The sequence below is a fragment of the Xenopus laevis genome, chromosome 8L (genome assembly GCF_017654675.1).
Source record: "Xenopus laevis strain J_2021 chromosome 8L, Xenopus_laevis_v10.1, whole genome shotgun sequence".
NCBI lineage: Eukaryota > Metazoa > Chordata > Amphibia > Anura > Pipidae > Xenopus > Xenopus laevis.
This window is the reverse complement of record NC_054385.1, coordinates 86759484-86784710: the sequence shown is the minus strand read 5'-3', so window position 1 is coordinate 86784710 and position 25227 is coordinate 86759484. Positions and strand designations below refer to the sequence as shown.

The 25227-nt window shown below is 37.8% G+C and overlaps 1 protein-coding gene across 1 annotated transcript; it reads left to right on the top strand.

Annotated features, from left to right (window-relative positions):
• Positions 1–8466: 8466 nt before the first annotated feature.
• Positions 8467–21202, top strand: rtraf.L (RNA transcription, translation and transport factor L homeolog). The gene is given in 8 exon segments (NM_001094644.1): positions 8467–8547; positions 11037–11161; positions 12074–12173; positions 14022–14096; positions 15035–15123; positions 16099–16167; positions 18915–18963; positions 19529–21202. Coding segments are annotated over 8 exon segments (723 nt in total). The 5' UTR covers positions 8467–8486; the 3' UTR covers positions 19684–21202.
• Positions 21203–25227: the final 4025 nt, after the last annotated feature.

Here is a 25227-nt window from a genome sequence, read left to right as displayed (position 1 = left end):
GTGAGATATGCTAGTGTACGGATATCATCATCATTTATTTATATAGCGCCAGCAAGTTACACAGTGCTTCACATTAATTTATAATAAACAGGGGTCTTACAATAATTTAACAAACAAGGGTTACTGAGTAAGAAATAGAATCAATGGGCCTACTCGTAGGAGCTTACAATCTAATAAAAGAGACCAGCCTAGCACACAAGATTTACATAACAAATATGGGTTCAATTTCCAACCCATGCCCAAGTGCAGGCAAGACAATTACTAATACTAGCAGCAAAGCCTCTTTTTCTACTTGTTATTTTGTGCAACTCTGAAATGAAACTTGTATAGTCCATGTACTCTCATTGTGCTCACAGTAAATGCATTATTCCCCAATATGGCACCTCTACACCAGATATCCCACAGCCACTTTGCAGCCATTTTGAAATTTTGAGGCTGACATTGGAGTCAAGCTTTGGAATACCAATATTGCACAAAATGTACATTGCCATACAATATAATATGCAGGGTACTTATTAAATCAAATGATCTTGTCCATAACATATTTACCATGCTCATCAGTACTGGTGCTCGTTTACTGTTTCAATGCCGGAACGAAGTCCCCGTGACACTATAACAATGGTGTTGACATGAAATGCAGCAGCAAATCCAATGGCTGAATGAAACTGGACCCCCCCCCCATTACCAAAATAATATTTTAATTTCAATTAATGCTAAACTGAAAAGGTAAGAATATGTGTTAGTAGACTTTTGGCAGCATATGCCAGTTAACCTTCCTGATTACAAATTACAAGTGGAATTCGTCACTATTCCAGAGTAAAAATACAGTGTAGCCAACATGGAAATTTGTTATCCACACCCAGATTGAGCTGGAATATGGTCAGTTCTGTTGTTTCATGGTGAAGTGATCAGTTAAAAAACTAAATTGGATTGGCTGACCAGTCTGATTGCAGTCAGTGTCAAATCACTTGCGACAGTCAACTGATGACCTATTTGTGCTTGTGTGCCTGTAGATGGAATGCTGGGAGTTACAGTTTAGCATCAGCTAAAAAAAACAGTTTGCAAGCCTAAAAAACAATTATTGTCTAATATAATATCCCAAGACATTCTGGCAGGTTAATTGGCTTTTGATGTAAGAAGCCCAAGTTTGTGAGTAAATGTGATAGGAAACTTAGATTGTAAACTGCACTGGGGCAGGGACTGATGTGATTTATGTATAATCTCTGTGAAGCACTAAGTAAAGATGTGGTTATAATATAAATGATAATATTTGTACTTATCTCTTTGTTTCCTCTTAAGGGTCCCCTCTGGTTGCTGGAGGCCCAGGGCAAACACTCACTGTGCCTTGCCACAAAAGCGGCCCTACTAAAGAACCTTGAATTCTTTATGAATAAATAGAAGGCCAAAAACATCTAATCTGTACATGCCAAATTGTGTTAGCAAAAGAAAATGTGTTATTATTTTGATAATGGCCCTTAAACAAAGCACCCCATACTACTATGAATAATGCTGATTAACTACTGCATTCATTTATAAAAAAAAAAATAGGGGCTAAAAATAAAACATACATCTTTACATACCGATGGCATAAACATGGATATGTAACCTTAGGCACTCCAGCTGTCCTTGGAAATTATCTTCAAAAGTTTGCTATTTACCACCCCTAGCCTTAGCCAGCTGAGGTTGAGAGGATTTGAGGGTCAGCCATTGCCAAGGCAACAATGTGGACCCTCTAGCTGTGTCTTAAGTGATCAAAACACAAAAAATCCTCTTCTATATGTTGTTTGGCAATATATATATATATATATATATATATATATATATATATATATATATATATATCTCACTTGTAAGGAGGTTTTATTGAATAATTTTGAATTCTGCCCTTTACTGCTAGGGTCTGAGTGCAGAAAATAACCTCAGTCACATGAATGCTGTGAATAAACAGTATACCCCTGGGGAAGGCATTCCTTACTGAAAGACACATGGAGCTTGTGAAAGGCGATTATTTCAAAATACTTTTCAGTACTTGAATCTAGATCATGCTGTCATTTTGTGGATTTGTTAGGAGAGATGGGGACTAAAAACACTTTGTCAGTTTGAGAGACCCAAATGTTCATTTTCATCCCAAGTGAAACACTGTAGTTGTTTTCAATAAACTTTTGGACTAACTTCATTGGAGTGGCCTGATATGTCTTGTCAAAGGAAGGGAATTGTTGGCTGTGTGACTCAGCACGAAAAATACTTCAGAACAAAATGTTCTCATGATTCTATTAACAAATTATATTAACAAAATCTATGCTTTATTGGGGGAGCAAACATTTCTTTCCGAGAACTACTCGCAGTGTTACCTACAGAGGAAGGAACACCTGTTGTTATTATGGGGCACATTTATTAAAAATTGGAGTGTTCATGGTGATTTTTCAAAAAACACAGATATCTATTTCCCATTTATTTCAAAGGTGTTTCAGTAAATCATAGCTGGAGAGATGAAACTTCAGAACACTTTGAGTTGGATATACCATGAATCCCATGATCTTGTCATTCGGGATTTAGAGTTGAATGATGCTGCACATTCAAAAGTCACATTAGTAAAAACGAACAGTCTTTTATGGTCCAACTATTTCTGTTCCTAAAGCAAGTCTGTTGAACAAAAATGTGTGGACAAGGATCTGGGCAGCCAGGTGCTTTATATATTTCTGTTAAGTAACAATATCCTGGGCTTTTGCTGAATGATGTTTCTTTCTGTCTATGAGAGCCCCCTTCTGGTCGAGAACAAAAAAATTTGCAGCACACACACAGAAGCAGTATTCATGCACTGTTTTCTCACTTCCCTCTTACAATATAATGTCACTATTATTAAATCATGATATTCTAAGTAATCAGACATTCCAGATATTACCTGTAAACAGCTCTAACAGATTCTTGTTTGTCCTGCAATTTGCTAGATAGAATAACAAATTCAAGGGTACATATAATAACAAATTCAAGAGTCCAGCAGATGGGGAGGAGAGTGCTGTCGCTATTTGCACATGAAATATGAGTATAGTTTTATAGTAAGGAAATACTTTCAATACGAGGATACAGTCTGCAAGAAGCCTGGAGTTGTTCAGTTTCTCTAAATCAACTTAAAATTGTATTTTCAGAATAATAATAAAAGCAATGTTATGTTGTTTTTCAGCATGTATATAAGAGCTAAACAGAACCAACATTCCTCCCAAATGTTATCAGTAAGGCTGGGTTGTGTTCTACTGCCTGGAAGAAATACAAAAACATTCATCTATTTGCTGCTTTATTCACAAGCTGCATTTGCTGCTGTTGGTCAGAGAATGTTGGTACCAAATGAAGACGGTAAAAAATCCTTATTCATATTAAAACTGTAATCCATATTTCTCCCTGGCAAACCAAGTAGCTGTGTTTAAATGAATTCATGTAACCGAAACCTCCCCTGGCAGAGAATTCCTTACTTCTCTAATAACAGTAAAAAGAATCCCTTCCTTTGCTCAAAAATGAAATCTCTTGTTCTTGCTTAAGGGGTGTAAATTGCAAAAGTGCTCATACGAGCCCTAGGGGCAAGTTTACCTAAAGTTTTACTTCAGGCTATATGTCCCTTTAATATACAGGAAATCAAACAATTATTCACCCAAAATCGACCTCGAATTTACCGTCAAAATTGGCTTATGGGAGTAGCTAGGATTGAAAATATTCATTCTACCTAAATATTTTCCAAACTGGCCTTCACCCTTTCAGCCCCAGCCAAGGCACTGATGACCATCCCCAGAGTTTAGGAACCACAGTCATGCATTGACTGTCTACAGTAAAGTAAATCCTCTGTTTCAGTTTAAATCAACTTTCATCCAGTCTCAGAGCTCCTCACTTCTGCCATCCAGTGGAAGTTATTTGGTATTATTTCACTGATTCTTATAATTCTTCTATAATTATACACATTGAACATATTCTTTCTGTGGTGCCTAATTTCTAGGGAGAGTTGTCCCAATGTGTCAAGTTTTTTATTAAACATTAGATCATCCATTCATTTAATTAATGTGGGTGTCCATCTCTATTTTTCAGGTCATTTCTGTACCCCATATTTTCTGTGTAGGCTAATAAATGATTATAGTTAGGTATAATTATTCCTGCACCTAAATCCTAAAAATTAATATTGCTTGATATTTTATATGCTGAATTCACTGCACCAGTTTAAACGTTCAACATCTCAAAGTTGTACACAACACATCTTCTGATCTTGTTAGAAGTGTCACTACACTAACACTACACATGCTCAGTATAATCTGGGCAGCTGTTAATTAAGAAGCTAAGCTTATGGGATGTTGAAAATCATCAAGCAGATAATGAGGTTCTTCGCTTATAGAAACGGACACTACTACAGGACTAATTGAATTCTGATGTAAAGTCATATGGTTTCTGACATGGTATAGAATTAGAACCTGGTTAGCAATCAGCCTTGTATCATGACTTTTGTATTATTTGTATAGTATATTGTGCGTAGCAGGTCACAATGCTTGGCTATGTAACAGCAGCAAAGAGCATGTGCGGTGAATCAGCAGATAAGAAGATGGGGAGCTACTGGGGCATATTTGGAGGCACAGATCTTCGCTGCTAGTCGTTGCCTTGGACTGGTACAGAAGCCCAAAACAGAATGTGCTGCATTTTTAACCTACTCCTTTGTTAAAGGAGAAGGAAAGCTTAAAGGAGAAGGAAAGTCATCCTGCACTTGGGGTTGCCAAATGTTAGGCACCCCATGTGATTGTATTGACTTACTTGAAACCCCCAGGCTGGTGCTCCTATCACCAAGTACAGAAAATAAAGTGCTAAATTCCTCAAAAATTCATTGAGGAGGGGGATTTAACAGAAAGAATAAAATATAGTATAGTATTTTTTTAAAAGATTTTTGTTTTTTGTTTTTTAAAAATTATTAACACCCACCGTGATTATTGACAGTGATAATAGTGTTCTTTTATTTAACTTAGAAGAAGAGAGCCCAAAAAAAGTTGTGAAATTTTGAAAATATAAAATATAAAAAATAAAGAGTGAATTTATTCGGAATTAGCTCAGGAAGAAGCCAGCCAGGCGAAACGCGTAAGCGAAAAGGACCACGCTAACTATTTGCAAGCGAAAAAGACCACGCTAACTATTTGCAGGAGTACCCGATCCAGAGAGACGTCTGTATCTTCCGAGGGACGCCAAGGAGACACAGCGACTTCCGCGGGACTTTTACCTATCCTTTTGCAGTTTTACCGATCGTGTTTGTGAGTGTATTTTTATTCTATTAAACTGTTTTAAAGTGATCCCTGCACATGCCCCTCTCTATTTTTATCCCTATTGCAACAACCCGGAGAGTAGAAAAAGAGTGGAAACAGCGCGAACAGGACCTATCAGACGCTCTCCCTTAACTCACATTTGGTGAGTGAGCTGCACAACCGGTTGTACCGGAATTGTGGCAAAGTATTCTACGTTATCTTTCCTTTAATCCATAGAGTGTGGACCTTAAACGAGAAAAATCTAAGGGAAAGTTTAACCCACACTAAATATTCAATAATCACATTAATATTCACCTACTGCACAATGAATGTGTTTTAAGTAATGAATAATACTGCATTCACTATCACTTGGAGAGAAATCGTTTACATTTATTAATTCACCGAATAAATTCACTTTTTTCACTCTTTATTTTTTATTTTTATTTTTTATATTTTATATTTTCAAAATTTCACAACTTTTTTTGGGCTCTCTTCTTCTAAGTTAAATAAAAGAACACTATTATCACTGTCAATAATCACGGTGGGTGTTAATAATTTTTAAAAAACAAAAAACAAAAATCTTTTAAAAAAATACTATACTATATTTTATTCTTTCTGTTAAATCCCCCTCCTCAATGAATTTTTGAGGAATTTAGCACTTTATTTTCTGTACTTGGAGATCGTCTCAAACAGGTGGAGGAGGACCTGCAAGTGCTGAACTGTGGGGAAACCAAAGTTTGTCCTTGGATACAACCTGATATATTTGGTGCTCCTATCAGCAGAAAACTGCACCGGCCCTGGGGTTATACCAGTGAGCACCACGGAGCGATCGTCTTCCGGCTTCTTCTTGCTTCAAATTTCCCGGGGCTAACGCATGCGCAGTTGAACAAAATAGCCGACTTTTTAGTTAAAGTTTGTTCGCATGCACAGCCAAGCAAAGAATGTGGTAGAAGGAAGAGAAGCAATCCGTGGTGCTCACTGGTAAAACCCTGGGCAGTTTTCTGCTGATAGGAGCACCACCCCGGGGTTTCATGTAAGTCAATACAATCACCCCCAAGTGCAGGATGACTTTCCTTCTCCTTTAAGCTTTAGTTCTCCTTTCTATGATGTTTGTATGCTGATGTGCATGCTTTTGTTTGTCCTTTTCTGGCACTCAGGGCTACAACTATGTTTTTTACTTCCTAAAATTCTGAAATCCATTTCTATTACTGATTTGCAAATATTTCATACAAGTATGGGATTCCTTATCCGGAAACCCATAATCCTGAATTGCATAAAGGTCATCTCCCATAGAGCCCATTTAAGGAAAAAAAATTACAATTTCGTCCCACTGTGTATGTTTTTATACAGTTGAGATAAATATAACTTGAATTCCAATTGTTAAAAATGTCCTTTTTCTCTGTATTAACAAAATAGTACCTTGTACTTGAGGGTAACTGAGATGCATGAATGCTGATAGTGGCCAAATAATCCAATTTTATTTAATGTTTAAATTATTTTTAGCAGACTTAAGGTGGCTTGGGTGCATGCCTTTACATCTATCCACCATGAACTTCGCCATACGCTGAAGATATGGTAAATACAATGATGACATTGATCTGGACACAAACAATCGAATACTAATAACTACTCTGGCTGTCTCTCCCATTAGCATATGTACGCCAGCAGAGAAAAGCTGATCCACTGACTTTCACACCATGTATGTGTGTGCATGGGATCAGCCTGTCAGTATTTTAGTGCAATGAAATTTAAGTCTTTACATGAAAAGAGGTCCACTGGTGAGCATAAGGGTACAACTACACAGACGATTTCCCCAGACGATTTCCCCCCCGGATCCGACGTGCTGCGCCAAAACGCAGGCGTCAAGACAGAAAACAAGGTAAGAAATACAAAATGCCGGAATGGTGTCGCAGCATAAGTGTCTGCATCCAACAGTCGTGTCACGTCGGCTGAACGCTGCGACACCATCCGATATTGCTGTTGCTTGCCTTGTTTTCCGTCGCATCAGAATTGACGCCTGCGTTTTGGCGCAGCACACCGGATCCGGCACAATCGTGGGGAAATCGTCTGTGTAGTTGTACCCATAGATTAAAAAATAACAACTATAATCAAGGACAAATAAAGAGGACACCCCCCAAATATCAATAATTTATTAGAACCTTCCCAGAAAGAAGGCGAGAAAGGAAACACATTTTGGATTTCATGTAATATATTTTGAGACTTTTGGTTAGAGGGGTTGTTCACCTTTTTAGTAGGATGTAGAACGTGATATTTGAGACAATTTGCAATGGGTTTCCATTTTTATTTGTTTTGTTTTTTTTGTTATTTAGTTTTTTGATCAGCAGCTCTCCAGGTTTGCAATTTCAGCAATCTGGTTGCTAGGGTCCAAATTACCCTAGCAACCGTGCATTGATGTGACTGTGACCACATTTGAAAGTTGGAAAGAGCCAGAAGGCAAAAAGTTCAAAAACCATGTATAAAATAAAAAAAAAGAAATATTAAAGGCCAGTTGAAAAGTTGCTTAAAAATAAGTTGCCCATTCTGTTACATATTAAAAGTTAACTTGTAAGGGCTTGGGCCAGGGTTTTGGCTAGAAGAATGTATAATTCTTTTTTTCTTATCAGTAAAAGTGCTTATTATTTTGGGACATTAGGATAATGGTCACACTCAAAAGAAACATTATTTTCTCAAATTTGCTTTAGTAGTTCAGTCACTAGATGAACTATATCTCTACTAGGATTTCATAACTTTATTGTCTGACTATATACTAAATTCTACAGGCGCTCAATGCCACCATCAAGTTTAGTAGACGCAACTGGTCGTCTTCCTTGACGCTGCCCTTCGAACGCGATGACGTACAGAAAGCAATTAGCATCCATATTTACTACTGGCAGCCGCCACGGCTCTGACGGAGGCATTAGGAGTTAAATCGTGTTTGCAGTGGCGTATACTATATTCCTTTGTTATGCTTAAATAACAGAATTGCCAGACTTAACGTTATTTCTGCTATTTCAAATATTCTACATTTTCCAACAATAAGCATGAAGAAAAGAGCCATAAACTGCCTTACTCAGACAGCTAGCAATATGGTTAGACGATTGGTTAAAGCAAGACTTGCAGCCTTTCATTGGTTGAGGGGTAAATGAAGGGTTGTGATTGGCTGCAGAAGGCAGCTGCGCAGTCTCCTCTAAGGGGTAGCTGTGAACAGGCTGACTTGAAGGCATAATGTTCCGTAGGAAGCTGCAGGCTTTAGATTATCACAATCCCGCCGGATTTAATTTTAAAGGTGAGTTGTAAATAAGATATCAACTTTGGTTGCAGCACATACAATACTTCAATGTCAATTCCTTTTCTGGCTGTCTGTCCGTGTAACGTGGTGCTGCCGGTACCCAGAATCCTGTGCGCAGAAAGACACATTTTGTGCAGGAACAGATTTCCCTGACGTCTTTATATTGCAAACGTTGTGTATTGTGACTAAGCAGTTCAACCTCTTTTTTTCCTCCCGTGTTACCTCTAAATGGTTGTTCTGGTTTCCTTTGTTTCCAGCAAGTGACGCGCATTGATATTGTCTTGGATTCAGTGGCCTGAGTGTGTTAGAGATATATGGTCTTTTGATGCTATTCCCCTATAGAACCATTTTATTGCTCTGCCCACTGCCTTCCTTTACATAATCATCACCCTGAATCACTTGCATTTCCCCAAAACAGAACTATACAAATAGATTGCTGCCAATAATCTTGCATTTTATTATTGACTCAGCAGTTTTGTAGTTTTGATGAATATCATTAAAAATCACGTTACAGTCAAACCCCAGTTTTATGTTCTATCCCAGATTTTACTCCCCCCCCATGTTCTAGTGAATTTCAGTGGGCGCATTTCCCTCAAAATTTTGCATAATTTTCCTTAGAATCCATGGTTTTTGCTGTGAGTGACTTTTTTCTTTTATTTTAAGTAGGGATGCACCGAATCCAGGTTTCGGTTCGGGACACTGTCTTTTTCAGTCGGATTCGGCCGAATCCTTCTGCCTAGTCGAACTGAATCCAAATGCTAATTTGCAGATAGCAAATTAGGGGCGGCGAGGGAATTAACGTGACTTTTTGTCACAAAACAAGGAAGTAAAAAATGTTTCCACCTTCCCACCCTTATTTCGCATATGCAAATTAGGATTCGGTTCAGTATTCGACTGAATCTTTCGAAACTATTCGGGGGTTCGACGAATCCAAAATAGTGGATTAGGTGCATCCCTAATTTTAAGTTTTTGTTTTATAGTTTTTACAGGAAACCCCCCCCCCATCCACTATTTTGGATTTGGCCGAATACCGAACTGAATCTGAAGGGGAAACCCTTTTTACTTCCTTGATTTGTGACTATTTCCCTCCCACCCCTAATTTGCATATGCAAATTAGGGTTCGGATTCTGTTTGGCCAGACAGAAGGATGCGGCTGAAGCCTAATCCCGAACCGAACCCCGGATTCAGTTCATCCCAAATTATGAATACAGGTATTCACGTAGCACTGTGTTTTAGTGTCTTTATTTTACTAACCGTTCCCTCAAACACAGTGTTAAGATTACCATATCTCATCATCATCAGATTGCCAGAACAGCAGATTGAGAGAGAATAGGACCATATTAGCCAGTGGACAGGATGTTTAAGCTAGCTCTATCAATGTCTGACCAAGCCCCAAATATTGGTCAGGGAGGGTCTCAAGTTGGGGCCACACATGGGCCAGTAAACTGCCAAATTAGTTGAGAGGCTGATTTTGCATATCACCAAGGTATGGACCTCTTTCGGATTATAATACTTACAAAAAAAAATTGATACAGCTTAATTTATGGTGGCAGACGTTAGTCTACTCAAAATCTATGTGTCCCGGTAGGCTATTTATGAATAGCATTTGGAATTTTGAGTACTTATGCAGTCAGCAGTTCACAAGCAAGATTAATATGGCTATATTTTTTTAACTATAGATGGGCATGGATAAACAACAGTACATTAAAGGAACAGTAACATAAAAAAATGTTTAAAAATTTGTTAGTGCACAATGAAAAAAAACACACCAAGACAAATGAAACTTTTAAAATGATAAAGCCTTTATTAAGAAATCACTTACAGAAGTCCACTTCCGCTCCTCTTCAGAAAAGGTGACCATCCATACTGCAGCGATCGATTACTCCTCCCTGGCTATTCACTGACAGGCATCGCCTTTCTTCCTCCTCCCGGTGTCCAGCAGCAGTGTCATGAGTGGGAAGTGTTTTCTGACCTTGTCTCACACATGGAAACCCCTACTGACATCTCTTGACCAGACTTCAGCTTTAGGGTCCCTTTTGTGCCCATTGTCAGTAGGCGCAGCGCAGTTTCACCTAAAGAATCGGCCGCAGACATCACTCAAACACTGTACTCTGGAAAAAATTCCTGCTGGACTTCAGTGCAATTGCATCCTTGCAACCACGTCAATGGCCTGGAATTTTTTTGGGGGGAAATGCTGCATTGTGGGGCAATTGTGTTTGACACTGAACTTTGCTCACTGTATTTGCAGATGTAAATAAGCCCTCCTGTTTCTAGTTAGATTATGCTGTTTGTGGTAACTCATTGCTGTTGCATTATTCTCCCGATCTATCCTTAATCTATTCTTTTCATATCGTGGCTAGTCATGGACGTTACTGGTCTGTCTGTTATTCTTTACCTGCCATGGAAGTCTGTTTTGAAATATATTGAAACATTATCTAACTTAATATATTGACAAGGATGTGCTATATGTAACATTTTTATTGCAGATGAAACAGAGTTTAGAAACTTTCTTGTTTGGCTAGAAGATCAAAAAATTAGACATTACAAGATAGAAGAAAGAGGAAATTTACGAAATATACACAGCAGCGAATGGCCGGCTCAGTATGAAAAGGTAAACTGTGATCAATGGCGCTGATGGCAATGGCGGGATCTTTTAATGGGTTTTATCATACTTATTTTTTTTTTTTTTTAAACAGAAGTTCTATTGTAGAGCTCTCTTTGGTGCTTTTTTTTTTTGTAGTTCTTTTATTTCAATCATTGGTATTACATTTAGAACACACATTATATTTTGCCTCTGATCTAATGGCCAATTGTGAGTAAAATGCATTGGCCAAAACTGTTGAGCTGTGGTGCTCCAACTAATCAAGGAATATTGTCTACCTTTTGTAAATCATGAGGATATTAAATGTCACCAAAGAATTGTTTAACAATATAAAGTAAATTAAAGGAAAGGTGCTTTTATAAAGATCAAGCAAATCCAAGGTAGGGGAAATCATTTCTTCTAGTACACCCCTTTCAATGGGTTTCATAACTTAAGCAATATACATATATAAATGCACCTGAGCTAGCTTTCCTTCCTGGCACAGTCATATTTTAAGCTTTGCAGGGCATTGGACCCTCTTCTGTCCCTTTTTATTTTTAAACATTTATACTTTAAAATTGTATTTATCTGTGCATACATGAAGATGATAATACATGGAGCTTGCTGGCAGTGCAATGTAACCATTAATGCGTGGCGGGATTCGTTGCCTTTGGATATGCAAAATCAAATTGCTTTTCCAAGGTATAACATATGTAACTGCTAATTCATTGTATATTCCTCAAACTTAGCCTGCACTTTTTCTAAACCAATAAAACTACCTCTGCAAATTTTTTAACTCCATTTTTTTCTGTAAATACCACAGTTTCCTGGTTTTGTGGCATTTTTACTTCAGATGTTTAGAATAACCGTTTATGCCAATATTAATCTAAATTATGTTCTGCTTCTAAAACGTCTTTCTTAATGTTTACCAATTTCCAACAGTATTTGAATGATGTGAATTGTCCATTCAAAGTTCAGGAACGTCAAGAATCAATAGACTGGCTCCTGGGTCTTGCTGTGCGCCTTGAGTATGGTGATAATGGTATGTTCTGATTATTATGTTATGAAAAGATTTGTAACTGCAGTATTAATCTTTTCTACATACATTGAACTTCAAGAATATATATTAGACATTTGAAAAACACAAACCGCACCATAGAGCCCATTGTTTACTATAAACGTTTTTATCCTTATGATTCCAGCAGAGGTCTGACTTCTGTCAGTATTGGGTAATTCACAATGTAAAAGAAGATAGAAAAGTACCCCCACTTAATCAATTAAACTAAAGCAGTCACAATATAGGCTATTCTTCACTTGCCTATTAGATAATACACACTCAAGTGAAAAACCCACTGATTGTGAACTAGATTAAAGGAATAGTTCAGTGTGAAAATAAAAACTGTGTAAATAGACAGGCTGTGCAAAATAAAAAATGTTTCTAATATAGTTAGTTAGCCAAAAATGTAATATATAAAGGCTGGAGTGAACAGATGTCTAATAAAACAGCCAGAATCCAACTTCCTGCTTTTCAGCTCTATAACTCTGAGTTAGTCAGCGACTTGAAGGGGGGCCACATGGTACATTTCTGTTCAGTGAGTTTGTAATTGATCCTCAGCATTCAGCTCAGATTCAAAAGCAACAGATATGACCCATGTGGCCCCCCATCAAGTTTCTGATTGGTTACTGCCTGGTAGCCAGGGTAACCAGTCAGTGTAAACCAAGAGAGCTGAAAAGCAGGAAGTAGTGTTCTGACTGACATGTTATATAAAAAATCACTCCAGCCTTTATACATTACATTTTTGGCTAACTATATTAGAAACATTTTTATTTTGCACAGCCTATCTATTTACCCAGTTTTTATGTTTACACTGTACAATTCCTTTAAGTAATCACTAGATAATTAAGTTATACGGTCCTTTGCAATAAGTTACAATTATCCAACTGTATCAGCTGAAAATAAAGTGCTGTGCAATATAATTAATTGAATTAAGAAACTTTGGGACCCATTAATGATCTTTGTTACAATAGAACCATTAATACATAGGGGGGTCCCTTAACAGAGATTTATACCCTCCTTAATTAATTGTGTATAAATGTAGTTCTAAAAATAATTAATTGATTTAATTGGTGGCTGTTAATTCATAAAAATTAAGTGCTACGGTGCTAAATTGATAAATAGTAATACGTTTAAAAATTTGATTCAAATTGTTACTTAAATTAGAGAGAATAAATTCATAAGTTGTAAAGTGCTTGAGAGTGCTGTATTAAAATAATAATTATACGTAGGCAATTGAGGATTCGATTGATTAAATTAAATTAAATAGACTGCCAATTCATCCGATAAAAACTAAAATCAATGCTCAAATTCATGAATAAAAGAGGAAAATGAAATAGGAGGTGGAGTTGTCCCAAAACTACTTCCTAACATTTTCTTTCCCTGGGACACCACAAAGATGGAGAAGGCAGAGTAACCGGGACTGTGGTCTCAGTATTTAAGCTAAGCGCTAAGTTTGTATGAGAGGCTATTATATCCTAAAAAAACAAATCCACGGTCTCCTGTTCAGACCCCAGCACAGTCCCAAGACAGCAAGGTCATGAATGGCACCATGATACAGAGATGTAACCTCTTAAGTTTACAAAATATTATACCCCTTCCCTTTTCTCATGTCGACTCTGGAACCATGAGGCAACTACTAAAGGTCAATAAACATTTTATAAAGCTAAAACAATTTTAGAATTGGGCCAATGTCTTTTGCTTTTGCCTTTTTTTGTTTTTTATACAATTATCTGCTCCTTGATGCACTATTAATTCAAATTTATATGGATTTATGAGTTACTTCTAGAGGTATTTGCAGTTGTTATATTTTCATTGTTTTGTATATTTCTGCAGCTGCTAAATATCAGAATGCCAAGCCATATAACTCTGATGTTTCCAAGAGCGCAGAGCCACTAATAAACTTGGATGGTAAGATGCAAAAATTAATCCAATATTATCTGTGTATTTTAAGAAGTTATACTGATCCAAATTTAGAATAGTGCATGCATGTGTGACAGTTATGGGTTTGTAGGTGTGCCAAATTGTATGCCATTTAGGCAGAAATCAGAAATCAAGATGTCTCACGCTACTTAGTCCTGCTTGTTGGTGGGCCCTGCTAAATATGTAGAATTTAATTCATAAATCCACATCTGGCCATGTCCCAATCTGGCCCAGTCACATTATGTCTAAAACATGGCCATGGTCCACCCAGACCCTGCTCACAAGACCTGCACCATTGATGGCCGCTCACCAGACTTTTGTAGGCCTTTTGACTCCCCCTGCCCCTGACTGGACTCCCCCCTGTACTCCCATGCTGGCGGCCCTGTATCTAGAAATTGGATGCAGCCTGCTGCTCTTGACTGCTGGAGGCATTGTAGCTAGTGCTCAAGGTTGCAAGTTGGACTTCATAATGTGTACTAGACTGCTGTCCAGTTGTATCCTCTCTAATGGCCTTACTGTGTGGTGTGCATGCTTTGGCAGTTGCTTCATTTTGCTGAAAAGTCAAGCTTGTACATTTCTCTGCAGAATCCATTCTTTGTTTGGGCCCATTTCCAGAAGTTTTTAAAATGTTTAGGTTTTTTTTTTATGCACTGTACAGTGGAGATTCCATTTTTTCCATACAACTACAATACTAATGTGTTGTATTGTTTTTCTAAGAGATTAAATTATAGTTCTTGTCAGCATCTTTCCTAAAGTGATCACCCAAGCTGCCCCAGACCACAAGCATGCGCAGTAGAGTAAATACTATGGCTTTTAATTAGGAATTATTACTCATTGAGTTTCCACTGTATATGTTTATTGAATATAAGTAAATGCAGGGTGATGCCGTGTCCCACAAAAACATATGGTATGTTCTTCATCCACAGTTAACAATCCTGATTTCAAAGCTGGAGTAATGGCTTTGGCAAATCTTCTGCAAATCCAGAGACATGATGACTACCTTATGATGCTAAAAGTAAGATTGTTTTCTTTAAATATGATACCTGTTAAAAGCTTAGTGATGACCTACTCATGATTTAATGAAGTTCTGTAACTAATTAATTAAAAGGGTCATTCACATTTTAAATGAACTTTTTGTATGATGTGGAGAGCTATATTCTGAGACCATTTTGTAATTTGTTTTAGGGATGCACCAAATCCACTATTTGGGATTTGGCAAAATCCCGGAATTCTTCATGAAAGATCTGGCCGAATACTGAGCCGAATCCTAATTTGCATATGCACATTAGGGGAACGAAAGGCAAAAGTCTGAAAACATTTACTTGTGATGTGATTTCCCTTCCCAACTCTAATTTGCATGTGCAAATTAGGATTCAGTTCGGCCAGGCTCAAGGATTCCGCTGAATCCTGCTGAAAGGCCGAATTCCAAACTGAATCCAGGATTCCGTGCATCACAAATTAGTTAATTTTTTTTTTATTTGTGTTTTTTGAGTTATTTAGCTTTTTATTCAGCAACTCTTCAGTTTGCAATTTGGTTGCTAGGATCCAAATTGCCTTATCAACCATGCGTTGATTTGAATAAGAGACTGGAATATGAATAGGAGAGGCCTGAATAGAAAGATGAGTAATAAGAAGTAGCAATAACAATAAATTTGTAGCCTTACAGAGCATTTGTTTTTTTAGATGGGGTCAGTGACCCCCATTTGAAAGCTGAGAGTCGGAAGAAAAAGGCAAATAATTTAAAAAACTTAAAGTTGCTTAGTATTGGCTATTCTGTAAAATACTGAAAGTTAATTTAAAGGTGAGCAACCCTTTAAGATCCAGCACTGTAGATCACTGTATGATCTAAAGCAAGTACTGATATTGTTTCTCTTGCCTGTGACCTGTCACCAGGGTTAGGCTATGTGATTATAATTGAAATTCTGTGTAAAAGTATTTCTAATTTCCTTCTTTCTTGTGTAAACGCTATCTTACTATCTTTTTTGTTTAGGCAATTCGAATCCTAGTACAGGAACGCTTGTCTCAAGAAGCTGTTGCTAAATCCAACAGCGCGAAAGAGGTAGGTTTCATCATTTAACAGTTCTAATGTCTTCACTATTTATAGTCATATGAAAAAGTTTGGGAACCCCTCTTAATTCTTTGGAGTTTTGTTTATCATTGGCTGAGCTTTCAAAGTAGCAACTTAATTTTATAACATGCCTTATGGAGTAGTATTTCAGCAGTGACATGAAGCTTCTTGGATTAACAGAAAATATGCAATATGCATCATAAGAAAATTAGACAGGTGCATAAATATAGGCACCCCAACAGAGATATTACATCAATACTTAGTTGAGCCTCCTTTTGCAAATGTAACTTTAACTCTAGACGCCTCCTATAGCCTTTGATGAGTGTCTGAATTCTGGATGACAGTATTTTTGACCATTCGTCCATACAAAATCTCTCCAGTTCAGTTAAATCTGATGGCTGCTGAGCATGGACATTCTGCTTCAAATCATCCCATAGATTTTTCCATGATATTCAAGTCGGGGACTGTGACGGCCATTCTAGAATATTGTACTTCTCTCTCTGCATAAATGCCTTTGTAGATTTTGAAGTGTTTTTAGGGTCATTGTCTTGTTGGAATATCCAATCCCTGCGTAACTTCAATTTTATGACTGATACTTGAACATTATTTGTTGATATTGGGTTGAATTCATCCGACCCTTGTCTTTAACAAGGGCCCCAGTCCCTGAATTAGCCACACAGCCCCACAGCATGATGGAACCTCCACCAAATTTGACAGTAGGTAGCAGGTGTTTTTCTTGGAATGTGGTGTTCTTCCTTCGCCATGCAAAGCGATTTTTGCGATGACCAAATAACTACATTTTTGTCTCATCAGTCCAAAGCACTTTGTTGCAAAATGACTGTGGCTTGTCTAAATGACCGTTTGCATACAACAAGTGACTGTTTGTGGCGTGATTGCAGAAATTTCTCATTACCCTGCCATACAGATGTTATTTGTGCAAATTTGCGCTGAATTGTAGAACAATGTACAGATACACCATCTGCGGCAAGATGTTCTTTGGAGTTGATCTTTGGGTTGTCTGTAACCATTCTCACAATCCTCCGCATATGCCGCACCTGTATTTTTCTTGGCCCGCAGACGTGGGTTTTACAGCAACTGTGCCTGTGTTCTTCCATTTCATGATTACATTCCTTAGAGTTGAAACTGACAGTTTAAACCTCTACGATGGCTTTTTGTAGCCTTCCCCTAAACCATGATACTGAACAATTTTTGTTTTCAGTTCTTTTGAAAGTTGCTTTGAGGATCTCATGCTGTCACTCTTCAGAGGAGAGTCAAACAGAAGCACAACTTGCAATTGGCCACCTTAAATACCTTTTCTCATGACTGGACACACCTGCCTATGAAGTTCAAGGCTTAACGAGCTAATCCAACCAATTTGGTGTTGCCAGTAATCAGTATTGAGCAGTTACATGCATTCAAATTAGCAAAATTACAAGGGTACCCATATTTTTGCACAGCCAGCTTTCACATTTGATTTAATTTTATACAACTGAATACTGATTCACTACAAATCTTTGTTCAGAAAACACCCCAGTACTCTGATGTTCCTGGGAAATGAAAGTCATACCACTGTTCTTTTTTTGTTGAAAGTGGAGTAAATTATTATGCAGGCTGAGAGGGGTTCAGAAATGACATCTGAGGAGGAGCTGTTACATGTCAAACATATGCCTAAGCTGTATAAATACATTTATTTGGAGTAAACACATACATGTAAATCTGCCCCTTTGTAATTAGGGCCTGGTGATGGTGTGTAAAATGTAATAAGATGATAAATACAGTATATGAGAAAATATTGGGTGGAATGATCATAATTTGTCCTGGACCATTTCTGTACTATGTTTGTTCCTGCGCCTGTTAATGTATTGTAGCCAACACTTTTGTTTAGGCCTGATTCCATGGGGCATTTTTATTAAAAAGAACATGACGCTATATCTCATATTACAGTACAGGAGTAGTGAAACAGACTACTCCTGTATTGTATTTATTTTGGATGGTCCTACCATTAGGTTATTTTATATGCCCCTAACACAGGGGTCACCAGCCTTTCTTAACCGTGAGCCACATTCAAATGTAAAAAGAGTTGGGGAGCAACACAAGCATGAAAAAATTTCCTGGGGATGCCATTGGCTATTTGGTAGCCCCTATTTGGAGTGGTAGCCTACAGGAGGATCTAATTGGCAGTACACCTAGTTTTTATGCAACTATATAGCTTGCCCTCAAAGCAGGTATTGAAAAATAAGCATCTGCTTTGAGGCCACTGAGAGCAACATCCAAGAAGTTGGTGAGCAACATGTTACTCACGAGCCACTGGTTGGGGATCACTGCTTTAAAAAAAAACTACATTTTTACTGTGTTTTACATATTGTACATTTTTAGCTGGTATTCAGTTGTATTAGCCTTCCTATTCCTCTGCAACCAGAAACAGTTACTCGAGACTTCATTTAACAGTTTACTGCTTTTGGGTTTTTTTTCTTCCATTTCACACCCTCCTATATCTAATCTCCCTTTTGACTTTCAAAACACTACTTAGTCACTTACAACCAAATATCAGACTATCTGGTACAAGGCTGCAAGAAAAAATGTTTAAAAAGGCTATATATGGCGAACATTTTGTAGAAACACTATTATATATATATTTATATAATATAGTGTTTGTACAAAATTCTCACCATATATAGCCCATACACAAAGTACTTGTGCTATGGAACATGTATAATTTGTATTCTTCTATTTTAAAGGGCCTCCCAGTTGCACTGGATAAGCACATCCTTGGGTTTGACACAGGAGGTATGGACATCCTCTTTAAAACAAATGCTCTAATATCCAAGGCACTTGTGATCTGAGATCTTTATTATATGTGTCAGTCCAGCGGAAACCCACAGGGCTGGGTCAGGTGAAACAATTACCCCCCAGTGGTTGGGTAAAGTATCAAAGCAGAATATCAGTTTGTCACTTTACAGAATAACATTTGACTGCTCAAACACTACACTGAATTGCTAATCCTCCTCCCCAAATGAATGTGTATTATGTTTAAATGAATGGAATGCATATTAATGGGGGGATTAAAGGTTCAGCAACTGGGGGTACCTAACACCCAACCCCCCTTGCCTTTTTACATTTACTTCTCTGTAATAATTCAGAAAACAAATTGTTAAATATTAACCATCAAGTGATGGTTAATATTTCTGCCCAATGGTATATCCTTAAATCTTCATTTTCTTTTACTATAACAGTAGATAAACGTAGCTATTCACATCCTTTTAATTCAGATAGGTAGCTGAACTTCAGCATTCTGCATCTATTTGAGATGCTGGTATTTTAATAAACATCTTCTGTCTGTATTTTTTCTTAGATGCTGTTTTAAACGATGCTGCCCGAATCCTGAGATTACTTCATATTGAAGAGCTGCGAGAATTACAGACAAAAATCAATGAAGCTATAGTAGCAGTTCAGGCAATTATTGCTGATCCTAAAACAGATCACAGACTGGGGAAGGTTGGAAGATAAGGACTTTAACCTGTCCCCTCTCCCCTTACCAACTCCTGTCAGTGAACAACCTTAGCTAGCATGGAGCTGCCATCTTTTCATGTATAGTTTTAGCACAATGATATAAAGCACTCATCCTGACTGTTAAGGATATGCTATCCTAAATGTTTTCTTTCATTTCTTTCTAAAACCCCAGCACTAACTTTTCCCCCAAAGTAAATCAAAATGGAGTAACCTAAGGCAAATGTGATACCAAGTGTTTTCTCTGCCAACGGAGAAAATGTGAGTGTTGCCCGATGCTGCCAGCAGAGGAAATGGAGAGTCTAACATTAAAAGCTTAACAGGTGCCAATGCACACACGAAAAAGAACACAAGGCTTCAAAGAAGCAAATTGTGTGTGTGAATCTGGCAACTGGGGCCATAAGTTGAGAATGTTCAAATTGCATCAGGCATGCACTCAGCAAAAATGTATTATTTGAGATCTCAAATATTTAAAATGAACTTGTGATGGTTTGGGGCTGGGCTTGTTGAAGGCTATTTGTGTTTATCTGGCCTCTGAGCTGGAAGAGTGAATATATATATATGTACAGTAATATGATAAAAGCTACTGTACATGTGATACCAGGAAAGCTCGCAAAAGATGGCGGTGCATCACAGGAAGTACTCAAGGTCTGTGTTTATTTGGAGAAGAGGAACACTGGGCTAAGGTAGGAGGTAAGGGACGAGGATAACTGGGGTGCTATTTTTAAAGGTATACTGTCCTGGAAAAAACTTTTTTTTTATAACGCATCCGTTAATAGTTCTGCTCCAGCAGACTTCTGCACTGAAATCCAATTCTCAAAAGAGCAAACAGATTTTTTTTTTTATATTTCAATTTTAAATCTGACACGGGGCTAGAAATATTGTCAGTTTTCCAGCTGCCCCAGTCATGTGACTTGTGCCTGCACTTTAGGAGGGAACTACTTTCTGGCAGGCTGTTATTTCTCCTACTTAATGTTACTGAATCAGTCTCAGTGGGACTTGGCTTTTACTATTGAGTGCTGTTCCTAGATCTACCAGGCAGCTGTTATCTTGTGTTAGGTAGTTGATATCTGGTTGCCTTTCCATTGTTCTTTTGTTAGGCTGCTGGGGGGAAGGGAGGGGGTGATCTCACTCCAACTTGCAGTAAAGTGTGACTGAAGTTTATCAGAGCACAAGTCACAAGACTGGGGGCAGCTGGAAAACTGACAATATGTCTAGCCCTATGTTAGATTTCAAAATGAATATAAAAAAAAATCTGTTTGCTCTTTTGAAAAATGGATTTCAGTGCAGAATTCTGCTGGAGTAGCCCAATTAACTGATGTATTTTGAAAAAAACTTGTTTTCCCATGACAGTATCCCTTTAAACATTCTGTTTGGTTTACTGTTGAAAAAAACATTATTTATAAAAGATCTGAAACACAGAACTTATTTTCCATCATGACGAAAGATGAAAAAATTGTAGTGTATGATTTGGAGAGGGGAAATCTGCTACCCAATAAAATACCATCCTTTTGCTGCACAAGGTCTATGCGCTTCAGTAATTAAATCTGTGCTAGGCTATGCCACAAACTATTCTTTTATCCCACATTGGTTCCACCAATTTCTGCAGTGTGCTTCAGTCTATAAGGTATTCTATGGAAATGGAAAACTTGAATCCTTCCAGTTTTGCATAAACATTTGGAGATACCAATGTCCTGCTCATTGAACCACTTCTCTGGCCTTGCACATGCTGATCAGCACTTGCTGCACTATAATGAAATGCTCTTAATAAAGGAAGCAACTGATTTGCAGTAGGAATCTGATCTGCAGTCACCATGCCTGTGCTTTAGTGAGATTCAGCCTATAGGGTATTCCATGAGATTCAGAAACTTCTCTGGATTCCAGTTATTACAGAAGAGCACGGAAAAGAACCAACAAATCATGTTTACTGTTAAAGGTATTGTGCTCCTAATCATTAGAGGGGATTTTTATAAGGTTTATGAAAACTACCCTTTTCATGCAGGAAATAATTAAACATGGCTCATTATTTAAATGTTGGCTTCAAAAGATCATTACCTTTATTAGAGCTAGTGCTAGATCCTTTCTGGTCCCTGTCTGTGTTACAAATGAGCCAAGCACTGCTCTACCCTCACACAAAATGTATGCACTATATATAGTCCCCTAAATGCTGACTGACTACTTTCATTTTAAAAGTAGCACAACTTTTAAAGAGACATTCCTTCAGTTTTTAGAGGTACATAATGCAAAGGTAAATACTGTACATGTTGATCTAATCTACTTTTCTCCATTTTGATATTACAGCAGGGAGTATTTACAGGACCAGTAACATCAAAAAAATGTTTTTAAAAAAACACAAAAGAAAAATTAAATGTTGAAATCGCTAAGTCTTTATTAAGAAATAACTTACTGAAACTCCGCTTGCGCTCCTCTTCAGAAAAGGAGATCCATTGTGCAGTGCTCAATTTCTCCTCCCCGCCTTATAGGAGATAGCCAGAGAAGGCATATAATTAAACTATATAAAAAAATAAAGACCAATTGAAAAGTTGCTTAGAATTGGTCATTCTATAACATTCCAGAAGTTAACTTTAAGCACCTCATTTGTATGGAGTTCTCAGTGCTTCGTCTGCTGGATCAGGTAGGCACAGTGGTGTTACGTTAAGTTTGTCTTTGATCCATGTGACATCTTGGCCGGCTTACAGCTTGACAAGTGCTCCGCCCCCCCCATCCATCCGCTTTACTGGGCTTGCCTGAAAAGCTACAGTGGTGCGTATGGCCCCTACACCCCTTATTATTTTTATTGACGTGGGAGAGCAGTTAATCAATTAGTCCAGAGGTTTCAGCTGGCCCAGCCCATTGGGGTGATGGGAAGTCACTTCTGTTTTGGAGTTCCAGGGTTGGCCAGGTGGAGTGTGGATAGCAGACATCTCTGTGGTGAGGCATGTTTAATAAGCAACTTAAGCCTTTTGTCCTCCTCCTCCCTATACTGGGATATAGTTTATATTCTTTAAATGGATGAATTTAGGTTTCAGAGCCAGTTGGCGCCCTCACTAGTCTTTCCCAAGGTTGAGGTCATTTACAACTGAAAAAAAAACTTGGTCTTTAGGGCTCTTACACACAGTGTTTTGTCTGCATTTAGCATGTATTTAACACTCAAACAAAAGCATTTGGTAATTGATTCCATCATTTCCTGCCTGTACTTGTAGAGTTGTGTTTTATTCCATTACTGCTTTTTATTGCATTTGTTTATATGCACTATGTTGCATTATCTTGCTCTTGATGTGCGTTCAGCTAGCAATAGAACAGAGGGTTGTTTTTGGAATGGAGAAACATAGTTGCATCAAAAAAAAAAAGTGGTTTAACACAATACATGTATCTTTTTTTGTGCTCGCCACGTGTTTGAAAAAAAAACAAGAAAAAAAAAACCAAAACCTGTGTCTGCTGCCGGTTACAAGTTGTGCGTAAGCTTTGAATGCCATCCTGATTCTGGAGTCTCTTAACTCTCAGAATGGATTGGCCAGCTTGGATATTGTGAGCTGTGCAGATACAAAGATTGCCTATTGGTCATCAGGTAATTACTCTCAGGTGCAGGTAATGAGTAGGTAGGTTCCCCCACTCCCTCCATTAGCAGCTCAGAAGCATCAGGTAGGATTTCAATTCTGTCCTGTTACTGTGCGGGTTTGTTAGCTAACATACTTCTTTTACTCTGATTTTTCAGAGTATAGCTAGCTTCAAAGGTAAGACAATGCTGTAGATTAGTAGAACTCTGAGCCAGTGTGTGTATATTGGGATACTAATTAGCTGGGAATTGCAGCCAGAGACACTGTGTTCTGCAGAAGGCTCTCAGTCTGGCATAATGTAATACCAAACTGAATGTATATGCTGAAACATTGCAGTGGTTCTGGGACTGGCTGAGGTAATAACCAAATAAATGTACATGTTCTACAGTTCTCTGGTTTTGGCACTGGTTAATATAACAATCAAACTGATGGTATGTGTTACACCACTCAGTGATTAGGTGTTTATTGTTGTATTTGCTTATACAGCCTCCAGGTTTGTATGTAACCATGTGTAACAGGTCACTATTCTCTGTGTCATGTTTGTTTTATACAACATTCAAATCAAGATAAACATTGATTACTTTTGGAAACATGCAGTTTGTCTATCATGCACCTGCTTCATGTAGCAGCTAAGAATTGCTTAAATGCAATAGCAAGTCAATATATAGGTATTATGCAGCAACTATGCTGGGGGTAAATATTATACTTTTATAAATATAACCAGTCAATAGTGGCTTAAGGGTCCAACCAAGTAGGTTATCTGTTCTACACATAGGTCTTGTATAAATGGGAGTGGCTGAGGCCAATTTTAACTTTTATACAAAGGCTATTCAGTATATGGGCCCTTACTCACAGGCGTATGAAGCTGCGCTCCCCTACTGATCGGTATTATACAGTTGCTGTATTATAGCAGATGACTTTCATGTCACAACCATTTGGTATCAATGTGGTCTGTATTTCTCACATTCAGAACTGCAAGCTTATGATGTGTAGTGATCAGCCATAGGGAATTCATTCATTTATATCAGGTTCTATGACGTGACTGGCTGCCTGTATATTTTGAAAATGAGCTGTATGCTGGATCCTCCCTTTGCCTATGGTTAGTGTTGCCACCTTTATTGGGAAAAAAATACCGGCCTTCCTGTATATTTCAATTTTTTTCCCTATTAATAACATTGGGGTCAAGCATGATTTTTACCATCAGGCCAGTAAAACATTAGCCAGGTGGCAACCCTACATATGATAGGTCTTGGGCTGAATATATGGCTAGTGATTCAGCAAGGATTCTAAATATTTCCATGGCTTGAGCCTCTAGCAGATACTTCTAGCACTTCATCAGGAGCAGCAGAGGTTAAAGGCTCAGTAGCTCCGTATGTTCTGCAGTTAAAACCAGGGTTTATTCATATAGCAGGGCATTGAATTAGAGCTTGAACAATGTGGTTGTTTAAAACTGATAATGAGATATATTTTTTCAAACTTTATTTTTTTATTTTATTTAGAGCACATTAAGGAACTTAAAGTAAACATTGTAAAGGTGTCAAGATACATTAAGGAATGTGCGTTACATCAATCTTAGTGTTAGTAGTTCCCATACATTGCACTGCTGATTATCCATACATATGTAAAAACTAAACTGTGTATCAAGTAAACATAAGATATTTACAAAATGACAGTAGGCAGTAAGAGAAAAAGGATAGAGGGGTAATAAAGTAGGAAAACAAGGACCTGGATCCAGATTCCTCATGCTGCACACACTATTATTCTGCAGATAGGTGGGTCTTGTAGTATTCTACTCTCATACTATGTGGTGGTAAAGCAACCATTGTATAGCTGTTTTTATGCTCCAGTGGTAATGTATCAATGTAAATTCCCAGGTGGAGAAGCGTTTGTCAGTGCGGCTTTCTTTTTGCAGGGATTCCTCTACCCATTCCATTAGGAAGGCATAAAATCGTTTTTTTCCCTGTAAGAGTGTGACTGGAGGTGGGCT